The sequence below is a fragment of the Rissa tridactyla genome, chromosome 4 (genome assembly GCF_028500815.1).
Source record: "Rissa tridactyla isolate bRisTri1 chromosome 4, bRisTri1.patW.cur.20221130, whole genome shotgun sequence".
NCBI classification, from domain to species: domain Eukaryota; kingdom Metazoa; phylum Chordata; class Aves; order Charadriiformes; family Laridae; genus Rissa; species Rissa tridactyla.
Window position 1 is genome coordinate 53,527,840 of NC_071469.1, and position 23,702 is coordinate 53,551,541.

Consider the following 23,702-nt stretch of genomic DNA (forward strand, 5'->3'; position numbering starts at 1 on the left):
TGAAGGACTTGTTTGTTGCTATGAGATCTAGTAGCGTGTTCTTAAAACAGGGATTCTTTAATGCAGAACAGCAGTGGAGAAACTGGATCGCTTGAGACTTCTTTCAGCCTTGCCGAGTTTCCACTGTTATCAGTGGTCCAAGGCCTGCCTTTGCCTATCCAGACAAGGAATTATGTCCCTCACGCTACTTTGGGAAGCAGAAGCCACAACTCCTGCACTCTTCCCTGATCTGGAACAGTCTCATCAAAACACTGCTGGTGCCTGTCCCTAGACTCAACACCGCTGGCAGCGTCCTTGTAGGCTGCGCCTGTGCGCAGTCGGCTTTGGGCTGACCAAACAGAACAAAGTGCCAACACTCATGTAAGCGTCTCCCAGGGTGTAAGAGCAGGGGAGGCAGCAAAAGGACACGTTTGAGGGTGCCGTCGCCAGAGGATCCACATCGGGACACCGGCCTAGGGCCGCCGGGGCGCGCAGGCCGCAGCCTGACCCCAGTGCCGTTCTCACTCGGGCAAGCCGTGACCCCCACAGCAACCCCGAGCTCCCCGGGCTAGCCAGCGGGGACGGCAGGACCCTGTGGGGCAAAGCCACCGGGTTACGGGCGGCGGGACCCCGCCGGCAGCGTGAGAGAGGCCGGGCCCCGCCATCGCTCCCCGTCCCGCCCCCGCCGTCGCTAGGCCCCGCCGCCAAGGGAGGAAGTGTCGTAACGGCTGACAGGAAACTTGGCGGCGGGTTACGGCAGCGGCGGCCGCGCTTGGCGGCCGCTGGATGAGCGGAGAGTGGGAGCCGCGGCGCTGAGGAGACGCGGGGGTGAGTGGCCGCGGCGGCGGGCGGGGAGGCCGCGGCGAGTGGCCGCCCGGGGCCCGCAAGGGACCGGGGAAGGGCCCCGGCGGCGGCGGCGGGGGGAGCGGGACATCAGGAAGAGGCGGCGGCGGGGCGGCGAGGCGGGGCCCGGGCACCGTCTCTGCCTTTGTTCGCGCCCCCCCACTCCAACCCCGGCCGCGGCCCGTGAGGCCATCGCCTCCCTCCCCTCGCCCCCGTCTCGTCTGACGCCCTCCTCCTCGGTGGGTTTGTGTCGGTCTCTCCCGTAGGATATGGCCGAGGTACCGCCGGGGCCTAGCAGCGTCCTCTCCCCGCAGGGGGACACGCTCTCCCCCTTCCCCGGAGGAGGAGGAGGAGGGGGGGCTGCTTCCTCCTCCTCCTCTTCCACCTCCTCTGCTGCCGCCGCCGCCTGCACCGGGGCCCAGGACGAGGAGGCCGAAGAGGAGGAGGAAGAGGAGGGACCCGCGGGCGGACGGGAGCGGCAGCAGCGAGGAGGAGGAGGCAGCGACGGCGGCAAGGGGGGGCCGCAGCAGCACCGCCTCCACCATCACCACCACCATCCCCCGCACCACAACCACCAGCTCAACGGCCTCATCAGCCCCGAGCTGCGGCACCTGCGGGCCTCCCTCAAGAGCAAGATCCTCAGCTCGGAGGCAGGGGCAGCCCCCGAGGGGCTGGAGAACAAGCGAGCCAGCAAAACAATGGGCTCCGGACAGCAGCAGCAGTCATCGCCCCCAACCACAGCACCGTGCTCATCCCCCCTTACCAACCACCTCCCTCCCCAGGGAAGGACTGCACCCTCTCCTCCTCCTTCTCCCCCAGCAGCAGCAACAGGGGACAGGAGCCAGCCTGCTGCCACAACTACAATTGCTGCTAAGACTGCAGCCCGCAATGGACTGGCAGGAGGGACTGGCTTGGAGGAGGAAGAGCAGGAGGAGGGGGATGAAGGAGGGGAGGAGGAGGAGTCCCTGCTGCTACTCTCCAGGTCCTTAACAGCAGCTTGCAGTTTGAAAGGCTCGGGAACGGACTCTCAGCCCGAGGAGGACCTAACGATACGATACGTCCGATATGAATCAGAGCTGCAGATGCCCGATATCATGAGACTGATCACCAAAGATCTGTCTGAACCCTACTCCATTTACACATATAGGTATTTTATCCACAACTGGCCACAACTTTGCTTTTTGGTAAGTGCCAGAGGGGGCAGGGAGGGCAGAAATTGGGAGTGGTTTGGGGGTGGTGGGGAGAGGATTAAAGGATTGACGTTTGTGGAAATACTTCTAATAATCTTTTTATTAGCCAAGCTTTTTTGGAAGTCCCTGTCTTCCTAATGAAGTCCCCCTGTGACCTGTGCATGTATAACGCATAGGACTGAAGTTCCTACATTCGTTAGTAGATGTTTTAATGGTGGGGTTTGAGCACAGGGCTTGGATCCAGGAATTCAAGGCTTCTAATCTTGGTTTTGACACTGACTTTTGTGACCTTTGGTAGCACATTTTATGATTCTGTCTCAGTTCCTCGGTTTGTATTTTAAAAAGTACTTAGCCCACTAGTGTCTTATGAGTGCTTAGTAATTCTTGCACAATGGTTTTAAAACAGACTTCAGCATGGCTAGCATATAAATGTTAAGTCATACATGGAGAGATGCTGTTAAAGGTTTTGTAGACTTTTTGAGCTACTAGCTTTTAAAAAGACAAGTACAACTGTATTGCTTCTTACAGGTGTGGTAGTGTATACAGCATGCAGAAATTCTCATGCTGCTTAGATTGTCTTACTGTATTAACGATGTATTTAGTTTTATATTCTTCCTACTGCACTGTTGAAAAGACTGATTTAGCTGTCACCCAGTCTTTCAACATGTTTAGCATTTCTTATGGAATAACTTGTGTGTCAGTTGAAAAGCATGCTTTTAGGATGCTAATCTGTCCACAGGTGTATGAAACTGAGTGTAAGTTGGCCTGAGGGGTATACGTGCATAGTGGGAGTTTAGCTGTGTTTGATTTACTCATAGGAAAAGTTACGTCTGCAAAACAGAACGTTTATGGGAGTGTATGGCACTTCCTTGCTAAGGTAAATGATGAATTCTTCTCTCTTGATGTTTTAATCAAGGCTGGTGCCCTCTCTGAAAGGTATGGTTTAGCCAGAGCCAAGACACCCTTCAATTCTGGAGGATTTCTGTAAAATTTTAATAAGATATGAGTACAGGAGGTGAGACTAATGGGCTCCATCTGGCCTTAAACTTCCTGAATGTTCTTGGTTTAGGGTCTGGTATAATTTATAGCGGGATTTATATGATTTATGGGAGGATTTTTAGAACCGTGCCTCTTAAAACCCTGAAGAGGGAATACAGTAGGATTATGTGAAGTTGAGCAAAGAGTTACCTTCTGGGTAAAAACAGAAATACAAAAATATTTGAAAACATTGTTTGATGCAAAGTCATGTTTGCCATTATAAGGACGCTGATCAGAGCAGAATGGTATTTTTCAAGCACTGAGTTATATATGTGACTGATTTAACTCATAGTGAAAAGAAATGCTTCTGCACTACAAATGTCCATATTTTCAGCATCAAGTGATCGCTGGTAATGCCAAGGCAATATTGGATACTATTAGATCACAATGCATCTGTGTGTCTGCTTAGACTTATTTTGTTAGGAAGAGAGCAATGGCAAGTTGTTTGATGGAGCACTAAACCAGAAGATTTCTAATATTTATTTTTAACAAGTGCATTCAAAGAGTAAGCTATCACTCATGGAAAATAAAGTGTCTTAAGCTTATTTTATAGCGACATCTTCTTCTTTTCATAGCCTTGAAGAATCAACAAAACTTTACTTGAACTCTGTGTAATTCTACACAATTTGTCATTTTTTGGAAGGGTGGAACAACGTAAAGTACATAAAACTGTAGAGAAGAATATGTGGCTATGAATGTCTAAAGCTGTTAGCAAATTCTTACCTACTTAATAATTTGAAGCTCTTGCAATATGTTGAGTCAAATTTGATGGGTGTTTTTTGTGACTGGTTTTAGTATTTTTAAGATTGTTTTTTAGAGGTTGTCTTGAAGACTTTCTGTTCTATAAAATTTAATTTGTTCCTGCAGTTAATGGATTCCTGAACTACTTCTGTCTCATAAGTGTCTGTAAAATATTTATCTTCAGTCAGGGACTGCATATTCCAATTAGCAAGAACAGTGTCAGGATGGTGAACAGAAGCATAGTGCTTGATCTCACAGAATCATTTGTCTTTAATGCCTTGTGCCCTTACATCCTCTGCTTCCAGGTTTTGTTTTGGTTTTGATTGGTTTTAGGGAGAGGGGTTAGGCTGCAGTTTGATTGTATGTGAAAAAAATATCTGTAGGGGTTCAATCAATTCCTTTACTGAACTTCAATGTCACCATTTTTTAAAAATCTTCCAATGCAAACTCACCTGTCTTCATTGGACTATCACGGGCTGCTTTCCCTTTCTCAACATGGGAGGGGAAAATACATCATTTAAATTTTAAGTTGGGCTGTGTATTTTCCATAAATGATCAGCAATTGTCCCTTGCTGATATTTATTCAGTAAACCATCTTAAAGATCATAACTTTGCTATCTAGCATTTTGGATACCTGACAATGCAGAGCTGTTTTCTGGGGGCAATATTAACGTTATTCCTGATGATGATTATCTCATGGGTTTGAAACTTGCTGAGTTTGGGCTTGGCCTTCCCAAGGCACACCGTTGCTCTGACGGCTGGTGCAACCAAAAGGGCTGCTTGCTCTTCCTTTCTGCTCAACTGCCTCTTCCTGGCTTGTGCCAACCCTTGTGTTTCTCTGATTTGGGAAGTTAAGATAGCCCTTCCACCATATATTTCTAAGTGTGTGTATATGTTTTAGGGTCAGGTTTCTGTTCATTTAAGGCTTCAAACATATTCATAATAGGATGTCACAGGCACTGGCGTTGGTGCATGGAAAGAGGTGAGAATGCACAGTTGGAGGGAAGGCATAGGAGCAATCCTAACTAATCACTAGCATGGTTTTGCTGTATTCCTAACTGTACACTCAAAAAATAAGTTCATATTCCACTTTAAAAGGACCTGGAGATATTAGAAATCTTCAAAACCTCTTCACTTTAATGTCAAATTCATCGGTGCAGCTGTCTTCCTGACTTTAGAGGTAACAAGTTGGGAATACCTGGTGGTCAGTTCTGATGTGCAGCATTATCTGACTGAGCTGTGGCAAGGTAATAACCTTCTACTCCATAAACTGCAACTGTCTGCTTGCACTCAGGTGTCACCTGGCTTTGGAAGAGCAGGTTCACACTGTGTGCTAGGTGTGAATGCCCTGTAAATGCTTTGTTTTTACTTATTCCCAGGAGCTCTGTCAGCCCAATTTCTCTTCAAATTATCTACGATAACCACTCCTCTGTCAAAAAAATGACAGAGGATAGGGGTATCTTTTGTTTCACGCAAAACATTTTTAAGCATCGCTACAGGTTTTTCCCCATGTGCATTGTAAATGCATTTTCAAAGTTGTAGCTTCCTTTTAAAGTGTTTTTGCGGCTTCTAGTCTTAGCAGTGTTAAAGTTCTAAAAGTTCCATTTAGAACTGATACATTAAATATTTCAGAAAATTGTTTTCAAAATACTTTAGTGTGGGAGAGGTGATCTTAGGAAACCTTGCTCTCTGCCAAAGTTTGGATAAGACAGGATGCAATAAAAGCAGAGTTCTGGCTGAGTGTTGTAACCTCTCCTGTAATTCACAATACTGCACCACTCTGCTGCCTTTTAAGAAAAATCTGGGAAATCTGTGCTTTTATTGGGTTCTTAACTTTGCCACTAGCTATAGTAGCATTTATAATTTAAACTTTCACAAGTTTAAAAATAACCTATTAATTACATGTAAGTGGTTTTAGATGTGTTGTAAATCCTAAATGACTGCAGGTAAGATCTTGTTTTGTGCTAATGCTTTGCCCTTTTTTTCTTTTTAAATTGTATTTTATTCAAGAGTCTAAGCGTACTTCATGTTGAAATTAAGACTTGCGAGGCATTGCCCCTGTTTTTCGGTTGTGGAAAACTTGGGACGTAAAAGAACCAGAAAAGTTAGGAAGCTGTCTGGGAAGCCTCCCTAGCCTCATGGCAGACACAGGAAGAAATTTTATAACATCCATTCCTAATTTGCAAACTCTATTCCAGTTTCCTCTTGGGTATGATGGTGGTTTCAGATACAGGCTTGCTGCGCTATTTCTCACTGTCAGAGGCTTTGTGAAAACTTCAGTCATTGCACCATCTGGGTATGTAATGACAGCTCGTGTAGTTATTCTGGCAATGCTAGTGCACAGGAGGGAATTACTTGTGTCCAGTTTCACAGAGTGGAAACAGAGCGATTTAGTGACTTGCCCAGTATCGTGAAGAGCTCTGACTCAACTGCCAGACTTTAGGTTAAAACCATTAGCCTAAATGTATCCTCTAATGGCGTTCAGTAACATGATCGCTAAATGGAAGCCAAAGGATTCATAGAGAGCTCTTTCTCTGATACTTTGGGATGGATTTTGGTGCATGTGCGAAAGGAAAGCTTGTGTTGCAGTGGCACAGGTTCTACTGCATTTGAATCGCAAAATATTTCTCTTTCAGGGGCTAGCTGGTGTTTTTAATCTTCTTTAAATGGGAATAAATGTCCCAGGATCTGGGTATGAAATGCATACTCAGACTGTGGCTGACAGGCTTAATGCCATCTTTGCTAATGAAATTAATGCCTATTGTTTAATTTTGTGAAAAGTAATGTTCTTGCTGATTTACAGACATTTCTATGCTAACTCTTCTAGTAATGCATGGTTGTGATACGAAGATATTAAAATCTAGTGTGTTTTAAACATTTAAACTTATTCGTAAGAATAAAGTTGATGCAAATATTGGATTTGAATTCATGTATGTTAATCCTGCTAATGACTTACGATTGAAGTAAATCGTATGGTACTCGGTGGGGTTTATAATATGTAATGGTAACTTGGGCTGAATTCTCCTTGTAGAAACTTTTATGTTTAGAAGTACTCTCATATACCTGAAAAGAAAATTTGGCCCATGATTGTCTTTTATAAATGGTGTTGTGTGGCAGCTACTTTTCTCTCTCCTCCCAACTCTCCCTGTTTCTTTTTTTTCTTTTTTTTTTTAATTTATTTACACAGTTTAACCTTCTCCAGGGAATTAAATTTAAGTCTTACATCACATTGTAGATTCATTTCCAGCTTTAGGTAAGGTTGGAGAGGAGAAAGGAGAGGAAAGGCAACAAAAAAACTCAAACTGAGGTGGAAATGCAGCATTCCCTCTGTAAGTGGAACAGCCATAGGTGAACTGGCAGACTTACCTGCCTGAAGACAGAGAAATAGATTTCAGTGTTTGGGGAACTGGTAACAAAGTCATACTTTATTCAGCTCTCTGGCAACAGTGGTAAAACCAGTGGGTATTTGTTTCTTTGATCACTGAAGCAAAATTCCTTGCTGTTCATTTAGTGTTTTAAATATATGATTCATGAACACAGCTTTTCTGAAAAGTGCCGTGAACAAGAAGGAACTCGGATATGCAACGTCTAGAATGTCACTACTCTTGAAGCGTGTAAAAAAACTATATCTTAAAAATTCTCCGTATGACTGTTACGATCCACAATTTGCACGTGTTCACTTCAGGGCAAAGCATAACTATAACATGCTAGTTTGTGGTGTGCTTTTTGGTTTTTTTTTTAGTGAGGTATAAGATTACATCTAGGTACTCTGCATAATTATAGCAATGTTATGAACAGCCTGTCTGATGATACTCTTTATTTAACTCCCTGGTTTTCTCAGGTCTGAGCCAAGATACAAAACTTGCCTTGAGCTGACACTTTGCATACATAGTTTTAGTATTAAGTAGAGCTTTTCTTTTCTATGGAATAAACTGTGTTTTACACCAAATGAAAGACTACTTGGAGGCTGTGTAGCGTGATCTAAATGGACTGAAATACAGTTTTTTGTTTTAAAAACCACTTGTTTAGATTGTTCAGGGTTGTTCTTGGATCCTGCTAACAATGTGTTTTCCTGCCAAATAAAAACATAGCGATAATTATATTTGCCTGATGAGCTCAAACTGTATTAGAAATGGTGTTAGGATCATGCTGCCTTGTAGAGCTTTGGAGCTGCAGCTCATACATCTTGGACTGCTTCATTTCACCTTTGATACAGCTCCTGATTGACAGCCGTCTTGGTTAATAACCCAGCATCCAGGTAGAGATGATAGAAGACGTTATTCTTCTTGGGATGAAAAAACTGTGGGTCTTTGCCTGCAACATGATCTGAATAAGTAAATCTTCTGCCTGTAGAGTCTTAGACTACAAGCTGTATACAAAAAGGTTCAGGCAGTTGGAGGCTATAGAATATATACCATAGGCTTTGGAGAAGCAAGCAGTGGGTTCACAGGTGGGCTGCACTGAGGCCTGGCAGCGCTGGCTTTGGCAAGTCCTTTTTGTTTGACATGTCTTGCTGTTGTAAACTTGGATTATCCAGAAGTGCTTGTGCTAGCACATGCTTGTGCCAATCATGTGCTGTAGTCCCGGTTTAGTTGCTGCACTTGAGCTGAAGGCTAGTTCTCCCCTGCAGATACAGGTCTATCAAAGGCTGTGGATCCACTTAGACACCCATATGTACAATTACGAGTTTCTTTTTTATCTCTGTCAATCTTTCCTGAATGAATAGTAATTCATTCTCCCCTTGGATGCTGTCCTACTCTGCAGCATTATTCAGCTTTACTGCTGCAGGTTATAATGTCATTAATCTCTCATGCTGCCTAATCCTTCGGTTACCATATGACTTAGTTTTTCTTAGAGTCTTTCTCTAATATATTTCATGGTAAAATTTTGGTGAACACAGTGGTTATGCAAGTAGTTTGATAAGTGTTTGGGGAGGAGTTGCATTCTTTTCTTTCTCTTTAGCTTTTTTTTTTTTTACTTAATATTTCAGAATAACTATATCTCCCTGACCACACTTTTTGTGACAATACCATTGGGATTAACTGTCAGTGCATAGCTCTTAACAAATGAAATCTCTCAACAGTTAAAATGTGTGAAATTAACTGTGTGCTTTTTTGTTTGTTCTTTGGGTGTCATATGACTGAAAATGACAGTTTTTAAAGATTGAACGCAGCAACATTTTTCACTGATCCATTGTGGCCTTGACATTAAAACCAGACAAAAAAATAAGCATATTATCTACCACAGCCCTTGTACGTAAAGATTGCTATAAAACAGGAACGGACTCTTCTTTTCCTCTGTGGCAGCCCATGTAAAAGGGTGATTTATGCATTAACCTGGTCTTCCCCCCCCTCTTCTATGACATGTGTTCTTGCCTGTAGATTTCGTGGAATAATACTGTGGTTCTCTCCAGGACAGTTCATTGGTTGTTAATTGACTGTAACTTTATTTGAATGTAATAAAAAAAAAAATAAGAATCCTTTTAATCTTATTTATACTTTTGGAGACCTTTTTAAAATCTATTGAATTTTTATTTATATATATATATATCTTTATGCAAACAAATTTTATGTGGCTGTTTCACTTAAAATGAACTGGTTTACTACTTTTGGTAGCGCTGTGGATCATGAACTGAGAATGCATACGTGTATGTTTGTCTTTAAGGCCATGGTAGGTGAGGAGTGTGTAGGTGCCATCGTCTGCAAGCTGGATATGCACAAAAAGATGTTCCGCAGAGGTTATATAGCCATGTTAGCAGTGGATTCCAAATACAGAAGAAAAGGAATTGGTAAGAATAGCCTTTTTTGTTATTTCTTACTTAAATCCTGTAGTTGGGATAACTGTAGCTGTCATAAAGATTGAAGCAGAACTGAATTTCTAGATGTGGTGGTTTGTCTGTCATCCCTGACTTACTCGACCACGCGAGCTCCCCAGCGGCTTTTTTTTATTTTGTTAAAGTAGCCTGAAATGCCCCATGAGATTTACATCTGGGATACGATAAAGCTAAAAAGAAAGGCAGTCAGCAGCCCCTTACCACTGCCTATTACTGCGGTCAAATAACAACAGTGGGAATTGCTTTGCAGTTTTATATGTGCCCTCATCGCTGTTTTTTTTATGTTATGTTCAGTCTATCTTTTTTCAGTGGACTTATCCCCTGGCCTTCCCCTATCAATTATGCATATATTGCCCCTTGGGGAGAATGTGTGTAGCTCATTATTTTATTAATAACTGAAGAAAAATAGTTGTGTATGACTAATTGAATGGCTGAAACGGAGATCCATTTTGTTGGGAAGTTACACGATAAAAGAAATCACTCTTGGCAGGGAGTTTCCCCTCCCTTGTTGATCAGTTTTGCCTCAGTGAAGGGGTTTTCATTCTAACACTAGTTACCCTAGTTGGCTTAATTAAAGATCTGTTCTTATGGAACTTATTTTTTGTGTGTGTGTCTGTTGGTTATTGTGAAATTACATTTTGTAATATATTTTTAACTTAAAACGTAGACGTCAGCTTGAAAGCCTAGAAATGTGCATCACCGCTCATTCACTCTGAACAGCTCGTACTTTTGTGATTAAAGACAGAAAATTACTTGCAATGGAAAAATACGATGATACGTTGCAGAATGGTACCATTGTGTTTGTTTTCCTCTTAAAAAAAAAAAAAAAAAAAAACCAAAAAAAACCAAACAACCCCTCCAAAAAACTTGAAGCACTGCATATTATCATGGCTATTCAAGCATGTGCAGATTTTTTTTTTTTTCCCTTCAGTGCAATTCAAAAGCCATTGTTGGTTTCTCTAGTGGAGCAGAGGGAAGAGGATACTGAGAAATCACTGTCTCTCCTTTCCTTTTAGCTGAGTCATGAAGGAGCCTGCCATAATTTAATTGCAGGTGCTTGGATTCATAAGTAAATAAGAACTAATGGTGTTATTATGAAGACCTCTGCAATATTTTTCCCTCGCTTTAGTCAGTTCATTATGTTAGAATTATATAAATAGAATTTATATTTAAAGCCTTGCTTACTTCCTACATTTGCCACCTTGCTGTTTCTCAAAGTATGCTTAATCTGAAGATCTGTTTTAAATGTAGTACGGTTTTATCGTACGTTCAATAAAAATCTTAATTGATTAAAGTTTTGAGAATACTTTAAAACATTCTCTAGATTCCTTGGGGTTTTTTTTCCTTTTCCTTAGCCTTCTTATGGAAGTGAGATTTATGCAATTTCATTGAACAGCAGTTTTTTCCACTAATAACTTTGAAATCAACTTTCAATTTCACCCCAATTCTACAGACAGGTAGGGATATTACATTTGTAGAACTGTTGTGAAATAGATGAAAAATAATGATAAAGAGTTAAATTAATGCTTGACTGAGGGGAAGGGCTGGGCTTCAACCATATTATTAGATACTAGCAAATCCAAATGGGAGTGAGCAACAAGAAAAATAGTGTCCTAAGTTCTGTTACTAATAGAAGTATTTGTTTTAGTAAGAGGAAATTCCCTTGGAAGATAAATGTCCTTCAAGTACATGCCAGCAGATTTTGACTTTAAATGCAACAAAAAGGAATGAATCACATCTTGGAGGGTCTATATATAACCCTGTGTTAAACATAGAAGCCTGTTTCTAATATCCATGTGTTAAAGAATCTTGCGCTCAAGCTGAGTCTCTGGATAACTTTGTGGATTATTTTAATGTTTAAACTTGAGACTGCAACTTGACTGCAACTTCTTGTTTCTCTCTTTCTTTCCTCCCTGCTTTCCCCAGGTGAAATGTCACATAGGTAGCACACATGTTAGTCATATATAAATGAGCTTCTTTTGCATTGCAACTCTATGACACTTACTGAAATCTATATTTCAGGTACAAACTTGGTTAAGAAAGCTATTTATGCTATGGTTGAAGGAGATTGTGACGAGGTAAGATTTTATAATCAAAAACTTTCATAATGTAAATGGTTTGCATTCTCCTATATGTGGATTCATTTCACAGGTTTTTCTTCTACAGGACTTTTTTTAGGTGGGGAGTAGGTTGGTAAGAAGCTATTCCTTTTATAATAAAGTGAAAAATAACCTCAGAAAAATGTATGGCACAAATAGGAGAAGGATTTTCTAAATTTGTCATAAGGGCTTAAGTTCAGTGTTTCAAGTTTTGTTTTACTTTGCAAAGCTGCCCCAGCCTTTGATCACAGGCATGTTTTCCTCCAAAGACTCTAGTTTAAGGTTCTGCTGACCGGTGTAACTTGCACATTATGTGTAATTCTTCCATCCTTTCAGAAGCACAGAGATACTGGAACAGTACATACTGTGGTATTGCAGAATATGGTTGTCAGGCTATTCTGACAGTGCATAGCTATATTATGTAGCGCTAACAGAACTCATGATTTAGCATGTCAACGAAAACTTGGAAGGAAAGTGACTGAATGACTGTTAAACTGTCTCTGGCCTATGTGTTATCAGTCTTTCCTTTTACCAGATCTCAGTCCCTACTTTTATACTTATATAAATATATATAAAGCAACTGTTCATGTGCCATGTCTAACTTGTGAGGAATTCTCCCCATGTCCATTGTCCTTAATCCGGTTATCTGTCCCTTTAACTTTCAACCGCTTGCTACAATGCAATTGTTAGCTTGTTCCTGACATGTGAACACTGTGTCATTTCAGTGTGTCATAGTTAATGATCCTTTGATCGCCTGTTATCGCCTTTCAGCTGCTCCCTCAATTGTCCTCCTGCGGTGTAGTGAAGTTTTGTTATCCAAAACTACAATTTGTGTCACAGGACTTCTGTTACATACTCTGTTTATTTTTCCACTTGTGTTACACCTCTTGCAGCATCCTTGCATGTGTTCTGACTTCGTTCATTGTTTGAGATGTCTGTTCTTCCCGTCAGATACCCTCATGGCTCTGCTTATTGGTGTCTTTTTTTTTTCCCTCTATAATTTATGTTGTACTCAGGCAGTGTAGTGCAATCTGATAGTTCTGTGATTCTTCAAGTTCTGTGTTTTGGTTTGTTGCTTCTATTACCATATGTAATATGCTTTGCTCTAATCCGTTTTCCTACTTGCTACATTGAACTAATCAAGAAAAGTTGTTTGTTTGTTTGTTTGTTTTTTTTCATTGCTTTCCACAGTGTTCTTGAATTCATTTGCCATTGCTATAGTATTCAAGATTTAAAAAAAATTAAAAATAATTGAGGAATGGTATCACACTGTTCACATCGCAGTTGGACAATTGAGATGCAGAGAATTGAAGTGAATTGCCTACTGTTGTTAGTGTCAGTAGCAGAACTGGCTATTTCTACTCAAACTACCAGAGTTGCAACAGTTACCATGTGATTTATGAGTGTATGTGTACTACTACTCACGTAACTTCATTTCTAAATTGGACTACCTAACAGGTATACGTGTAATCATCTCTCCTGTGTTTCTTTTTTTTTTCTACTACTGTAATATTAGCCCAAGAGTCCTTCTTACTATTTTTTTTATCTTTGTAAAAATTAAATATATGTGATAAAGGATTGCAAGCTAGTCTGCAGTAAGACCTATTGAGTCTTAGTCGCAGATTTTAATCTATGGTGCTGTATAAATGCTTTATACTAAGTGTATAGGGTATTTTTCAGGCTATTGGTGTCCCTCTTTAATCGAATGTACTACAGTTCAAGCTCCTTGGAGTGTGTGCTGGACGGGTGCAGGCATGTTTCAGATCCAGTTTGGAAACTGTGTAACCGTGTTTGTGGGATGATCATTCTGAACTAATTATGCCCTGCTTCTTGGGGGCTTTTGCATCAGCTGAGTCTTGTGCTGGCACAGAATTTTGAAATGGGAGCTCACAATGCTTGGGCAACGCAGAGCGCAAGCAGAGTATATTTCTGACTTTCTACACTGGCCAGCAGAGGCATACCCACACTGATTTATTACATTTATGTTGTTCTTTTTCACATACAGGTTATCTACAGCCAAATAGTCAGTGTTTTCATGTTTTCTTCTTTTCTTTGCCACCAAGTGTAGGCTTCCTCCAGATACACAGGGCAGAAAATAATGACATTGGTTTCTTGTACCACATGGTGAATTGCTGAGTTTTCAGTCATGACCAGAATCTGAAAAATCCAACTAGCCACCCATTACAAGCTCTGTCTGCCACAGCCAAGGCACCTGTCCTCACCAGTTTTTACAAAAGTTGTTGGGAGAACAGCTTCGGGTTTTCTAATTGATGCCTAGAGTTGATCAAAGTAGTGCATCACAGTAATTTGTCTTTGTGAGGTGTGTAAATAGTTTACTTATCTCTGCTGCTCTTAAGATATTTTTCTACATCCCTTAATAAAATCAGAAGCATGATGCAAATAAAAAGATGCTGCTACTTGATAAAAGATGAACTATGATTCCAAAATAAGCTATTTTCTGAAACTTGCTTGGAATAGGATTAAAATCATGAACATGGAGCTGTGGGTGTCATGAAAAATTTCTGAAGGCTGCTTGGTAACTCTTCCCTTCAATCTAATTATGGAATAGATCTGGTAAACGTACTTAATTTTAATAACTTGTGATACGTAATCTGATAAATATTTTGTTCAGTGTGTTACTTTTCAAAGTACTGTAGATTGGACTTCTGAGGTATCAACAACAAATCCTGAAAAATAAAGGTTTCATACAGCACCATAGATGAAAATCTTGAAAAATCACTAGTGATGTGTGAGTGTTTCAAAGTATGCCGCAATATTTTAGTGATTAAGGTCACTTTTTTTCCTGTAAGCTAATTTACTGGGAATCAACTAAGCCAGGCCTATGGAAGTGATTTTCAGTGCAAGCTTGTATGGTCAGCCAGCTGCCTAAGAGGTAGTTTATGCTATATGCCACACTTCAAAGCTGCGAGGCAATATCCTTCCAGCCAAGGATTGTTTCCTGGCTTGAGGAAGCTGTGGGGTAAGTGCAGAAGTGAATTGGCTGGGATGGAATCCATGCGGAGGGGAGGAGAGTGGCCATGGAGTTGGCCATGGCCTATATTAGAATAGAAACCAGGGAATGATCTGATGTTGGGGGTGGGTGGTTGAACTAGAAATAACCTTCAAGCCTGAAGAAAGTACCTAACAGCATGCCTTGAGCTCGAGTGTCTGGATGTAACATTACAAAACTTGAGGGATCTTTGATTTTTTTTTTTTTTTTTTTTTTTTTTTTTTTAACCCTGGGTGACTTTCTCAGACATTTGATGTTAATGGATTCTAATATTTGGGGTAGTGAACTGAAGGTTTTCAAGATTATAGCAGCTTGAGTTTCCAATAGGTCACAATGATTTAGAATAACTTTATGGGTTGGTTGCATAGAAAATGTGAGCTATGGAAATAAATCTGCTGAAGGTGAATAGTTTTGCTCCCATCTCCAAAGTTTTGAAGAGATTTTTTCTTCCAGCGTAAAAAGGGAAAGTATGTGCTAACTCCAAACTCCAGCAAGTTACTGTTTTCGTACATTTGCTTAGTTTTTACTGACAAGCAATTTTCAAAAATTGTACTGCTTAAGACCGTCACGTGGAACTGTTACATCCCTTTAATCACAGTTAGAAAGGAGGAGTTGTTCATTCATATGTAGGTTATCCATCTGTAAGAAATGACTGTAAGTAATCTGCATGTGATTCATTCACTTCATATTACTGAAATAATGTATCACATACTTGGTAACTAATCAAAATAAGACTCTAGTAAGTGGGACTTTAAGAGCTTTTTTTAAGCAAAGTGTAGAATTTGAAAAGGAGTTGCAACTTCTCACGAGAATTTCCATTGAAATTTTAGGATGATTTAAAGTGGGGTTTTTTGACCACACCAGTAGGTATGTCGCTTTATTTCAGTCCCACACTTGGAAAAATTAAATGTATATTTTTATATAATCCTATTTGAAATTATCAAACTATTGAATCTTAGCTTTTTCTTAATCTACAAATCATCTAAGATATTAAGTGCTGCCTTTCTTTAAAAGTTAAGGCACTTAAACTGATTAAGGACACTGGGCAAGTACCCATAACTTGAGTCAGATGATATGCCAGACTTACGAGGAAGAATAGCAACCTCTCCTGTGAGTGCTGACAGAATGCTTTCTTCATTTGCTTATTTGGTTTGGCTGTATTAATTCTATTACTTGGTTCCTAGACTTGAGTTTATTCAAAGTTTGAACTGAAGAAGACTGACCTCTCTGTTTTATTTCAGTTTAGGAATAAATTCTAGGTAGGAAAACGTAATAACAAGAAACGCTGCACTCCGCTCACTGTAGAAGATTTCTTGCTTCTAAACCCAGTTAAAATTAGCCAGTGGAGATAAAATGTTAGGTTTATGAAATCTAAGACATAAGAGAAAGTAACAGCTTTCAGAAAGCTGCAACTTGTGCAGAAAAAATACTGTTAAATCCAATCAAACCTTTGCTGGTCTCCAGGGGAGGATGCGATTGTGTTATTAGAGGATTTAACAGGCATATGTGTACAGCAAAATAAGACCCTATGAGACCAGAAATAAATGTGGTGATTGAAGGTTTCAAGCTTGATTGAAAATCTCACACAGGAAGAGATGAATCCTTCAAAAAACAAAGCTAATGATGACTGTGTTTCCTTATTAGGTAATAGAAACGTGTCTTTAGCCCTTGGAGATCAACGCAGTGTGTTGAGATCAGGGAATTACTTTTCACTGTGATGAGTCTTCCTTAGAAATACCAGAGCAGATCTCTTGCATTTGCTTTCAAGATGAGCATTCACTCAGGTAGTGGGATTCCAACAAACCTGAATTTCAACATTTAACCACTCCCTTAAATTCAATGATCTGCAGCGTTGGAAGTCTTTCAGCATTGCGAGGTGTGCGAGCTTGCAGTTGAATACAGACTTGTTATATCACTCTGCCAGGTTACTAAACTTTTATGAGAGTGAATGCCATTTGTAGCTAAAGTTCAAATAATAGTCTCCGTACTGTGGATTTACACAGGTCAGATTTCTTCTTTGGTGTAATCGTTTGTTTTAATTTGAATTAAGAAGTTGTACAATGTGCATAATTGTGCAGAAAATAGCACTCTTCAGGAAAACTATTTTGCTTCCATAACTTGTTATAAATTAATAGATATCCATTTTAATGGGTTAAGGGTGTTAAGAATAATCAGTCAAGTCACAAGAATTGATAGTAATATTCTGTGGAGTACCAGCAAGAGAAATTCAATCTCTAATTCTTGCCATAAGACTTAAGAATTGAATTAAGAGTGTTAAGTGTGTTAAGAGTGCAGGTACAACAGACTGTCCTGCTGCAGTTTAAGAACTCTGACTATTAACATTTTAATGTGTGACTCTTTATTACTTTTTGGAAAATGAACTACTTCAAGGTCTTATTTTCCCCCAGTGTATGTTGTTACTTGGGTTGTTAGCTCCAGATTTACTGTTCTTTCACACATGCTTATGTTGAGAAGCACAGGGAGAATTATCCATTGGAATGTGGTCAGAGTGGCTTGAAACTTGAGTAATGGTCAAATATATACATTAAATGGATCTTAAAATCTTATTGAAGGAGAACAGTCTAACCGCTGGCTGCCTCCCTCTTTTATGTTGGCTTAGCCACTCCTCAGCCTGCAGAAAACAAACCTGATTGAGAGAAAAAGGGAAGTTTTTCTACCAGGCTGCTTTTTGAAGTAGCTCAGCAAGAAGCCCAGCGAGCTGGCAGACGAAGGGAGGGAGAATGGAAGTGCTGTAGGCAGTCGGGCCACAGAGTCCACAAAGTAGATTAACTTAAACTGCTCTACGGGTACAGGCTAAGATTTTTGCTCCTAGTTTTGGGGGGGTAGGGGATTGTTAAACAATTTTCCTGCTTTTTATTGGAGGAGAAAGGGACTCCTAGGTTTTGAGGTGGGGTAGATGACTATTTTTGGACTAAGGGAGTTTTATGTGTATAGCTCTAACTATGCAGAGTGGGGTATCAAATGCTGGTTAGAAATAGCCATTAGTGGACTTAACAGTGGCAGTGATCAGTGGTTTGCTGCAGAGATTGCTTAGGCTGTATTTTCATTATATGCTCTTTTCTACAGCGTCCATCAGCTCTTGTTTCATATGTGAATGTACATTGTCATGGGACTGTATGTAGTCTAGTCAGCTTTTCAGTTCAGCCTGTGTTCTTGTGCACCCATGATCCATCCTTAATAGCAGAATCCTTAAATAATTGAGTTGGACAATAGTTAAAGAGGTAAAACAAGTTTTTATGATTTGGTGTGAGTGCACGGCTCACCAGGTGTGCCAGAGCTCTGCTCAGTGCGTTTGGGGAGAAGAGGGAAAAACAATTCAGAGGGACATACTTCAGCAGTTTTATATTTAAAGCTACACTGGCAATAACAAGAAGTTTTTTGCCTGTACTTGAGATTTATGGGACAATTCTGAGTCTTGGCTTAATTTGGACTACTCTTACACTTGGGTTTGGTCTCAGTGGTTTCTGACAGGTCTTTCTGCAACTGAGTGGGGAAAAAGATGGAAAAAACTGCTCTTTCTTCCTGGCGTGTACTCTGATTTGAGCTTGGGATACTTGCATTGAGCACAAATATTCGTCGCAAGCGTTGGGTCTGACAGCTAGTCGTAGAATGCTGAAGCGTGTATCTAGGGCTAAATCTGCCGAATTAGAGGTCAAAGATATTAAATGACTAAACAAAAGCTTGTATGCCAAGTTCTTGTGACATGCAAAAGTTCAGTTGCTCATTCAAAATTCAAAGTATGTTTTGGCCCCTAACCTGTTTGGTAGCTTGGGTTTTGGTGGGTTTGGTGGGGTTTTTTTTTTGGGGGGGGGGGGGGGGGGAATGTTGGGAGGCAGAGGTTGTTTGTATATTTTTTTTTGGTTGTTTTTTGACGTAGCTATTAGGTAATGAGTTGAAATACTATTTAGAGCAAAAAACTAAAATCTTGATATGAATTAAAGGTGTTTACAATTGCAATTTTTGATTAACTGCCTTTTTCTTTTTTTAATGTGGGAATGTAGAGAGGTTGCTAGAATAAGTGGGGACAGGAAAAAAAATTAATTCCACTCATTGCTAATAAGTCTACCTTTAAATAAAAACTTTGAAATTTGTTCAGTAGTCCTGTAGTTGCAACTGCTTTCTAATATCTTTTTTTTTTCTTTTTTCTTTCCTTAAAGGTTGTATTGGAAACAGAAATCACAAATAAGTCTGCTTTGAAACTTTATGAAAACCTTGGTTTTGTGCGAGACAAGAGGCTCTTCAGATACTATTTAAATGGAGTTGATGCACTGCGTCTTAAACTATGGCTGCGTTAAAAGAAACCGTCACATCAAGCAACTGACGTCCCAACAGCGCAGAGTTGTCCTTTGCATGCAATGCAATTTGTACAAAATTGCTTTGCAGGTGGACTTAGTAATTTCCATGCAGCTCTTTCTGTCAGTGTCTCATTGAGTGTCGCACATTATTTGTTGCACTTTGGCATGGCGCATTTGTTCAGAATTAAAACCGATCGTTTCAAACTTCGAGTTCTTTTGGTACCAGCGAGATGTGCCAGTTGATAGCCAAGATATGTTCATTCATTTGCAAGTCTACTGACTGTATTGCATACACAGTGAACATTTTATCAAAGAACCTGTATGTGGAACGCGACTTTTGGTTCCAGAAAAAAGCCAATGTAGATTGTAAAATTCTATAAGTATACTAACATTTCATACAAAAAATTGCCATAGTTTTCTGGAAAAAGGCTTCAATTTTAGGTTTTATTTTTCAATATTGAATTTTCCATTCTTAAATATTGGTACCTCAGTGATTAGTGAATGAAAAAATGTATCGTAGGGTGGGGTGTGTGTTACAATGAGTAACAGTAACAATTAAATTGCGTCTGCCAGTGCCTGTATAGATAAGTATATTTGTCTTCACCTCTAAGTTTGGAGTGCATGCTTTTATTCTTTTACTTTCTTCAATTGTCTTTGCAAGAAAATTTCTGCTTTTATTTAAATTCTGGATTTGATAATAAATTATTTCAGATTTTTATAATTTGGATACTTCTCCCAAACGAGGGTTTGGAAGGCCCTTCTTTTCTTATAGCAAGAAGTGTAAGCTATTTTGAAAACCTTGAGTAGCTGCTAAAAGAGAACCTGATGTCACCAGTAAATCTCTGCTGGTTTTGGATGCACTTTTTTCATTAAAAGAGTGAGGGACTTTTAAAAGAAGATATAGAAAATTAATGTAAATTGGTATGATTTTATTTAATCAAAATTATTGCTAGAAGCTCTGAAAAACAGCTATTTTAAGATAGTCGGAACAATTTTTTTTCAGATTCAGATTGCTTTGCTTCAGTGTTCTAAAATGCTTCAATCTTTGGTTCTTGGTCTTGGAAATAAATTTCAAGGTGTATTGTATCCATTTTTAGCTGCTCTCATTTTCTCTAAACTTACATGAGCTAAGTTATTGGGGGATTTTTTTCCCCCCAAAATCGAAGCAGCGGGGAAGGACTTCTCTCTCTCTCTCTCTTTCTCTCTTTCTTGCATTCGCTCTTGCTCTGGTTTTCTCTTTTTTTTTTTTTTTTTATTTTTTTTATTTTTCATTTCTTTAATTGGGCTTACGTAAATTTTACAAATACCCATCAATTTTTTTTCAGTAATTACAGCATCTAGGCTTTCTTGTTCAGTGTGATTATATAGCCCAGTTCTATGAATCAGTTGGGTTTTTTTCGCTTTGGGGAATAATTAAAAAAAAAGAAGGTATTAGTTGACTTGTGGAAGAACCTACATAATCAATGAAAAGGATGAACTCTCAGCGAATCCGCTCTTCTGTAGTTGAGCGTACTCTTCAGATTTGCCTTACTACACTTTTTTTTTTTTTTTTTTTTCTTTAGGGTTTGGTTTGAGTCATGGGTGGTTTTTTGCTAATTACTGTACATTTGAAAACAAAACCAACAAAACCCCTACCTCCAGTAACATTTGGAAAAGAGCCCTGTGCAGGAAAACTGGATTTAAAGGAAAGCCTTATTTTGCACAGACCAATCGCACATGGTGATGGACATTTCTTACCATGTACAAATTATGAGTTGTATTTGAAAATAAAGATTTTTAATGGAAATTGGCCCTTCTGAGTTTTCTGCTTGTAAACACTATTTGTGCTTTTGAGGGGGTTTGTTCCCCTCGGTAAAGAAAACTCATATTTAAAATAGTGCCGGAGTCTGTTATTTGCAGAACATGGTGGAGTTCAGCCTCGTGACATGCCTAAACCTTTGGTTCACCTTATCCCGGTCCCTCAGGTTTGCCGCTTTTTCTGGGCAGTTTTTCAGGAGGTTTCGCTCATAGTTAAGACTTAAACGTTGGTAACGTTCTCTCGGCTGTGTCCCAGTGGTCCAGGACGCAGTGACTGCTCTGGCTCGCTTGAACTAAGGAGAGGGATGAGGGAGGCTTCGTACCTTGTTAACAGCTGTCGGACTTGTATCGCAAACTAGGCCATCTTGTGTGTCTGCTGATGTTTAAAAACTGAAAAGCCAGACAGGCCAGTTTTCTATTGGTTAATATTTAAGCCGTGGGTGTCTTCAGATTCAAAATGCGACTTAGAAGTTAGCCGAAATCGCTTTTCACGAAGGCACTGCCAAAAAGATCACTTCTGAGCAAACTTCAAATACAATTCTGTTTGTCTATTGTAAGAAGGAATTAATTGTCGCCATGCACGGTTTGAAAATACTGCGCAAAATAGGTGCACGTTTCTTTTAAAAGAGCACGCTGCCCAGAAGGTTCTGATATTGCTGCTGTGTAACACGCAGTTCCCTACGGAAGATACTGAAGCTGTATGTGTTGGGTCGGATTAAAAGAAACAGATTTGTTCTCTGTGTTGCTTGGGATGCGGGTATCAAGTGGGAAGTTCCCAATTTACAAAGAGAGGAAAGTAAGGTTTTCAAAAGAAATCTAGCAATGAACAGTTGGTTATTTCTCATGTCTGTTGCTTAAAACACAGTCCTCTCCCCCCTTACCTTTTGCATTGACAAATCTAACGGCGGAGTCTATCGCTTTTATGTTTGGATTTGCCCAGGTGTTGCTGTTGGCTGACATGTCGGTATGGATGTTTGCATTATATTTTTATTTTTTTTTTTTTAAAGAAATGATCAGCTTCATCACTGTCAAGAAAAGTAGGCATAATGTAATTGGCGTTACATAGTACGTCGCAAACTATTTTTCAGGGCACTGCAAGACATTGCTAAAACTGAGTGCTATGTTAAAAAGAATTTTCAGGTCTTGTATAAACATTACAACCTATATTGGAGGTCAGGTATCAGGTGGGCATCTATGAAAATACCAAGTGTATCTCAAAATACTGGACTGCTGTTTTGAGTGGATTATATTCTTCTGTCCCTTTATCCTTTTTGATGAGAACAAAAACAGTGGGGTTATGAAATGTACAAGCTGTCTAAATACAATGCAGTCAAATAAATGGTTAAGTTGTTTATCCATTTCCTTTTGAATGGAAATGTTCTAATGATTGTTTTGCTTCGTCTACCAAATACGAATACACGCTTATTCTTGAGAGAGAAATGGTGGAAAAGGTTTTACAAGAGAATTGTTTATTGCTATGTGACTTCTCATTTCCACGCCTCTGTTAGAAGCATCTTGAATGACATTTATACAAACTTCAGTTTTGTAGCTGAACTAAAACAGATCCTTTTTTATGTCTATTAAGTTATGACTAATGTAGTCATTACGGACTTTCCTGGGGAATAAGGGGTGGGGTTTTGCTTTTTTTATTATTTCAGTTGTAATAAGCAAGAGTTGAGAACTGCTCGCAGCCCTTGCAAAGCTGAGAACTCTCTCTCTTCAAAGGGTGCGGGGGAGCCTGTGGATATTTTGAAAACCCTTTGTGCTTCATTCCCTCTACGATTAACATTTAGGCTCCTAAAACTTTCTGAGAATTTGCCGGCAAGTGTGGTGCGTGTTTGGCCGTGTGTTTGTGAAGAGGTGTGCGGGTGACTGAGACTTGGAACCAACTTCTGCTGGAAATTGCTGGTGGCCTGCCAGCAGCTCCCAGTCTTTTTTTTTTTTTTTTTCCACCTGCTTTTTTGATTCCTTACAGCTACGTGGTCTTATTGCTAGGGTTCGTTATGATTTAAGGCTGCACGGACATTTTACCACTTCTTAGCTTCTTTCCATTTGTCCCAGTAGTGGGACATAAATGGAAATTTCTTTCCAACTTCAGGAACTGGATGCTGAGTGTTGCATGTAGCTTTTTACACGGATGTAAACCAGTGACAAACAGCTCTGCTGATTTTTTTTTTTTTTTTTTTTTTTTTTACTCCTCCAAATCCTCCAAGTATTGAATTCTGTGCAAGATAAGGGTTAAGTTATTTTTCCTTGTCTTGCACTGCAATGTATTTATAGCCCTGGTGTATCTACTTAGTATGCATGGGCTAAAATAGATTTGGAGAGGCCTAGCATTTCTTTTAATGTGAAATTATAAGTATTTTTCTCACAGACTATGCAAGACTGGTTAGGAAATATTTTGGGGAATGAGTGTTTTATGTGTTGCCCACCAATGCACGCTTTTAAAAAATCAGTGATTTCTTTAAATATAAAGTGCAGAGGGATCCCAAGCTATGAGTCGTACAGGGAAAAGAGAAAAGTCTCTAGGTCTGCGGAAAGGTTTCTGGTAACGAATCTGAGGTTTTTCTCCTTCCATTGCTCTCTGACTCCCTGTGGGGAAGACAGAGCTGTGACTACTCTTGATCGTTGCTCTTCACTATAAGGCTCAAGGGCAAGGTGAAGAAAGAGTGAAATTCAAAAGAGTTTAGAATAGATATTGATCTTCTGAAGTCGATGTCCTCCACAGGAGGACAGTCCCCCTGCAATGCGTGAGCCCTCTTCAAAGCAGATTGTGGATGCCCGCGATTTCTGTGGATTCGAGGAGAGACTGAACAAAGACTTGTGAAGAGGGATCTGGTGAGAGGTGCTGAGTAG

At 40.0% G+C, this 23,702-nt stretch overlaps 1 protein-coding gene across 6 annotated transcripts; it reads left to right on the forward strand.

Moving 5' to 3' along the window:
- The first annotated feature begins 687 nt into the window (after nucleotides 1-687).
- Nucleotides 688-22,205, forward strand: NAA30 (N-alpha-acetyltransferase 30, NatC catalytic subunit). Of its 6 annotated transcripts, XR_008466067.1 has the most exons (6): nucleotides 688-807; nucleotides 1,089-2,006; nucleotides 9,456-9,579; nucleotides 11,647-11,702; nucleotides 14,534-14,703; nucleotides 18,912-19,039. XR_008466067.1 is itself a non-coding variant. In XM_054199385.1 (5 exons), exons 2-5 carry the CDS (start codon nucleotides 1,092-1,094, stop codon nucleotides 19,047-19,049), a joined length of 1,233 nt encoding a protein of 410 aa, XP_054055360.1. In that variant the 5' UTR covers nucleotides 689-807; nucleotides 1,089-1,091; the 3' UTR covers nucleotides 19,050-22,205. The 6 variants fall into 6 exon arrangements, 3 of the variants coding, with proteins under 3 accessions (XP_054055363.1, XP_054055360.1, XP_054055361.1); XR_008466068.1 differs by lacking the exons at nucleotides 14,534-14,703; nucleotides 18,912-19,039 and adding an exon at nucleotides 10,556-10,677 and having other exon boundaries at nucleotides 11,647-11,704; XR_008466069.1 differs by lacking the exons at nucleotides 14,534-14,703; nucleotides 18,912-19,039 and adding an exon at nucleotides 10,980-11,081.
- The last annotated feature ends 1,497 nt before the right edge of the window (nucleotides 22,206-23,702 follow it).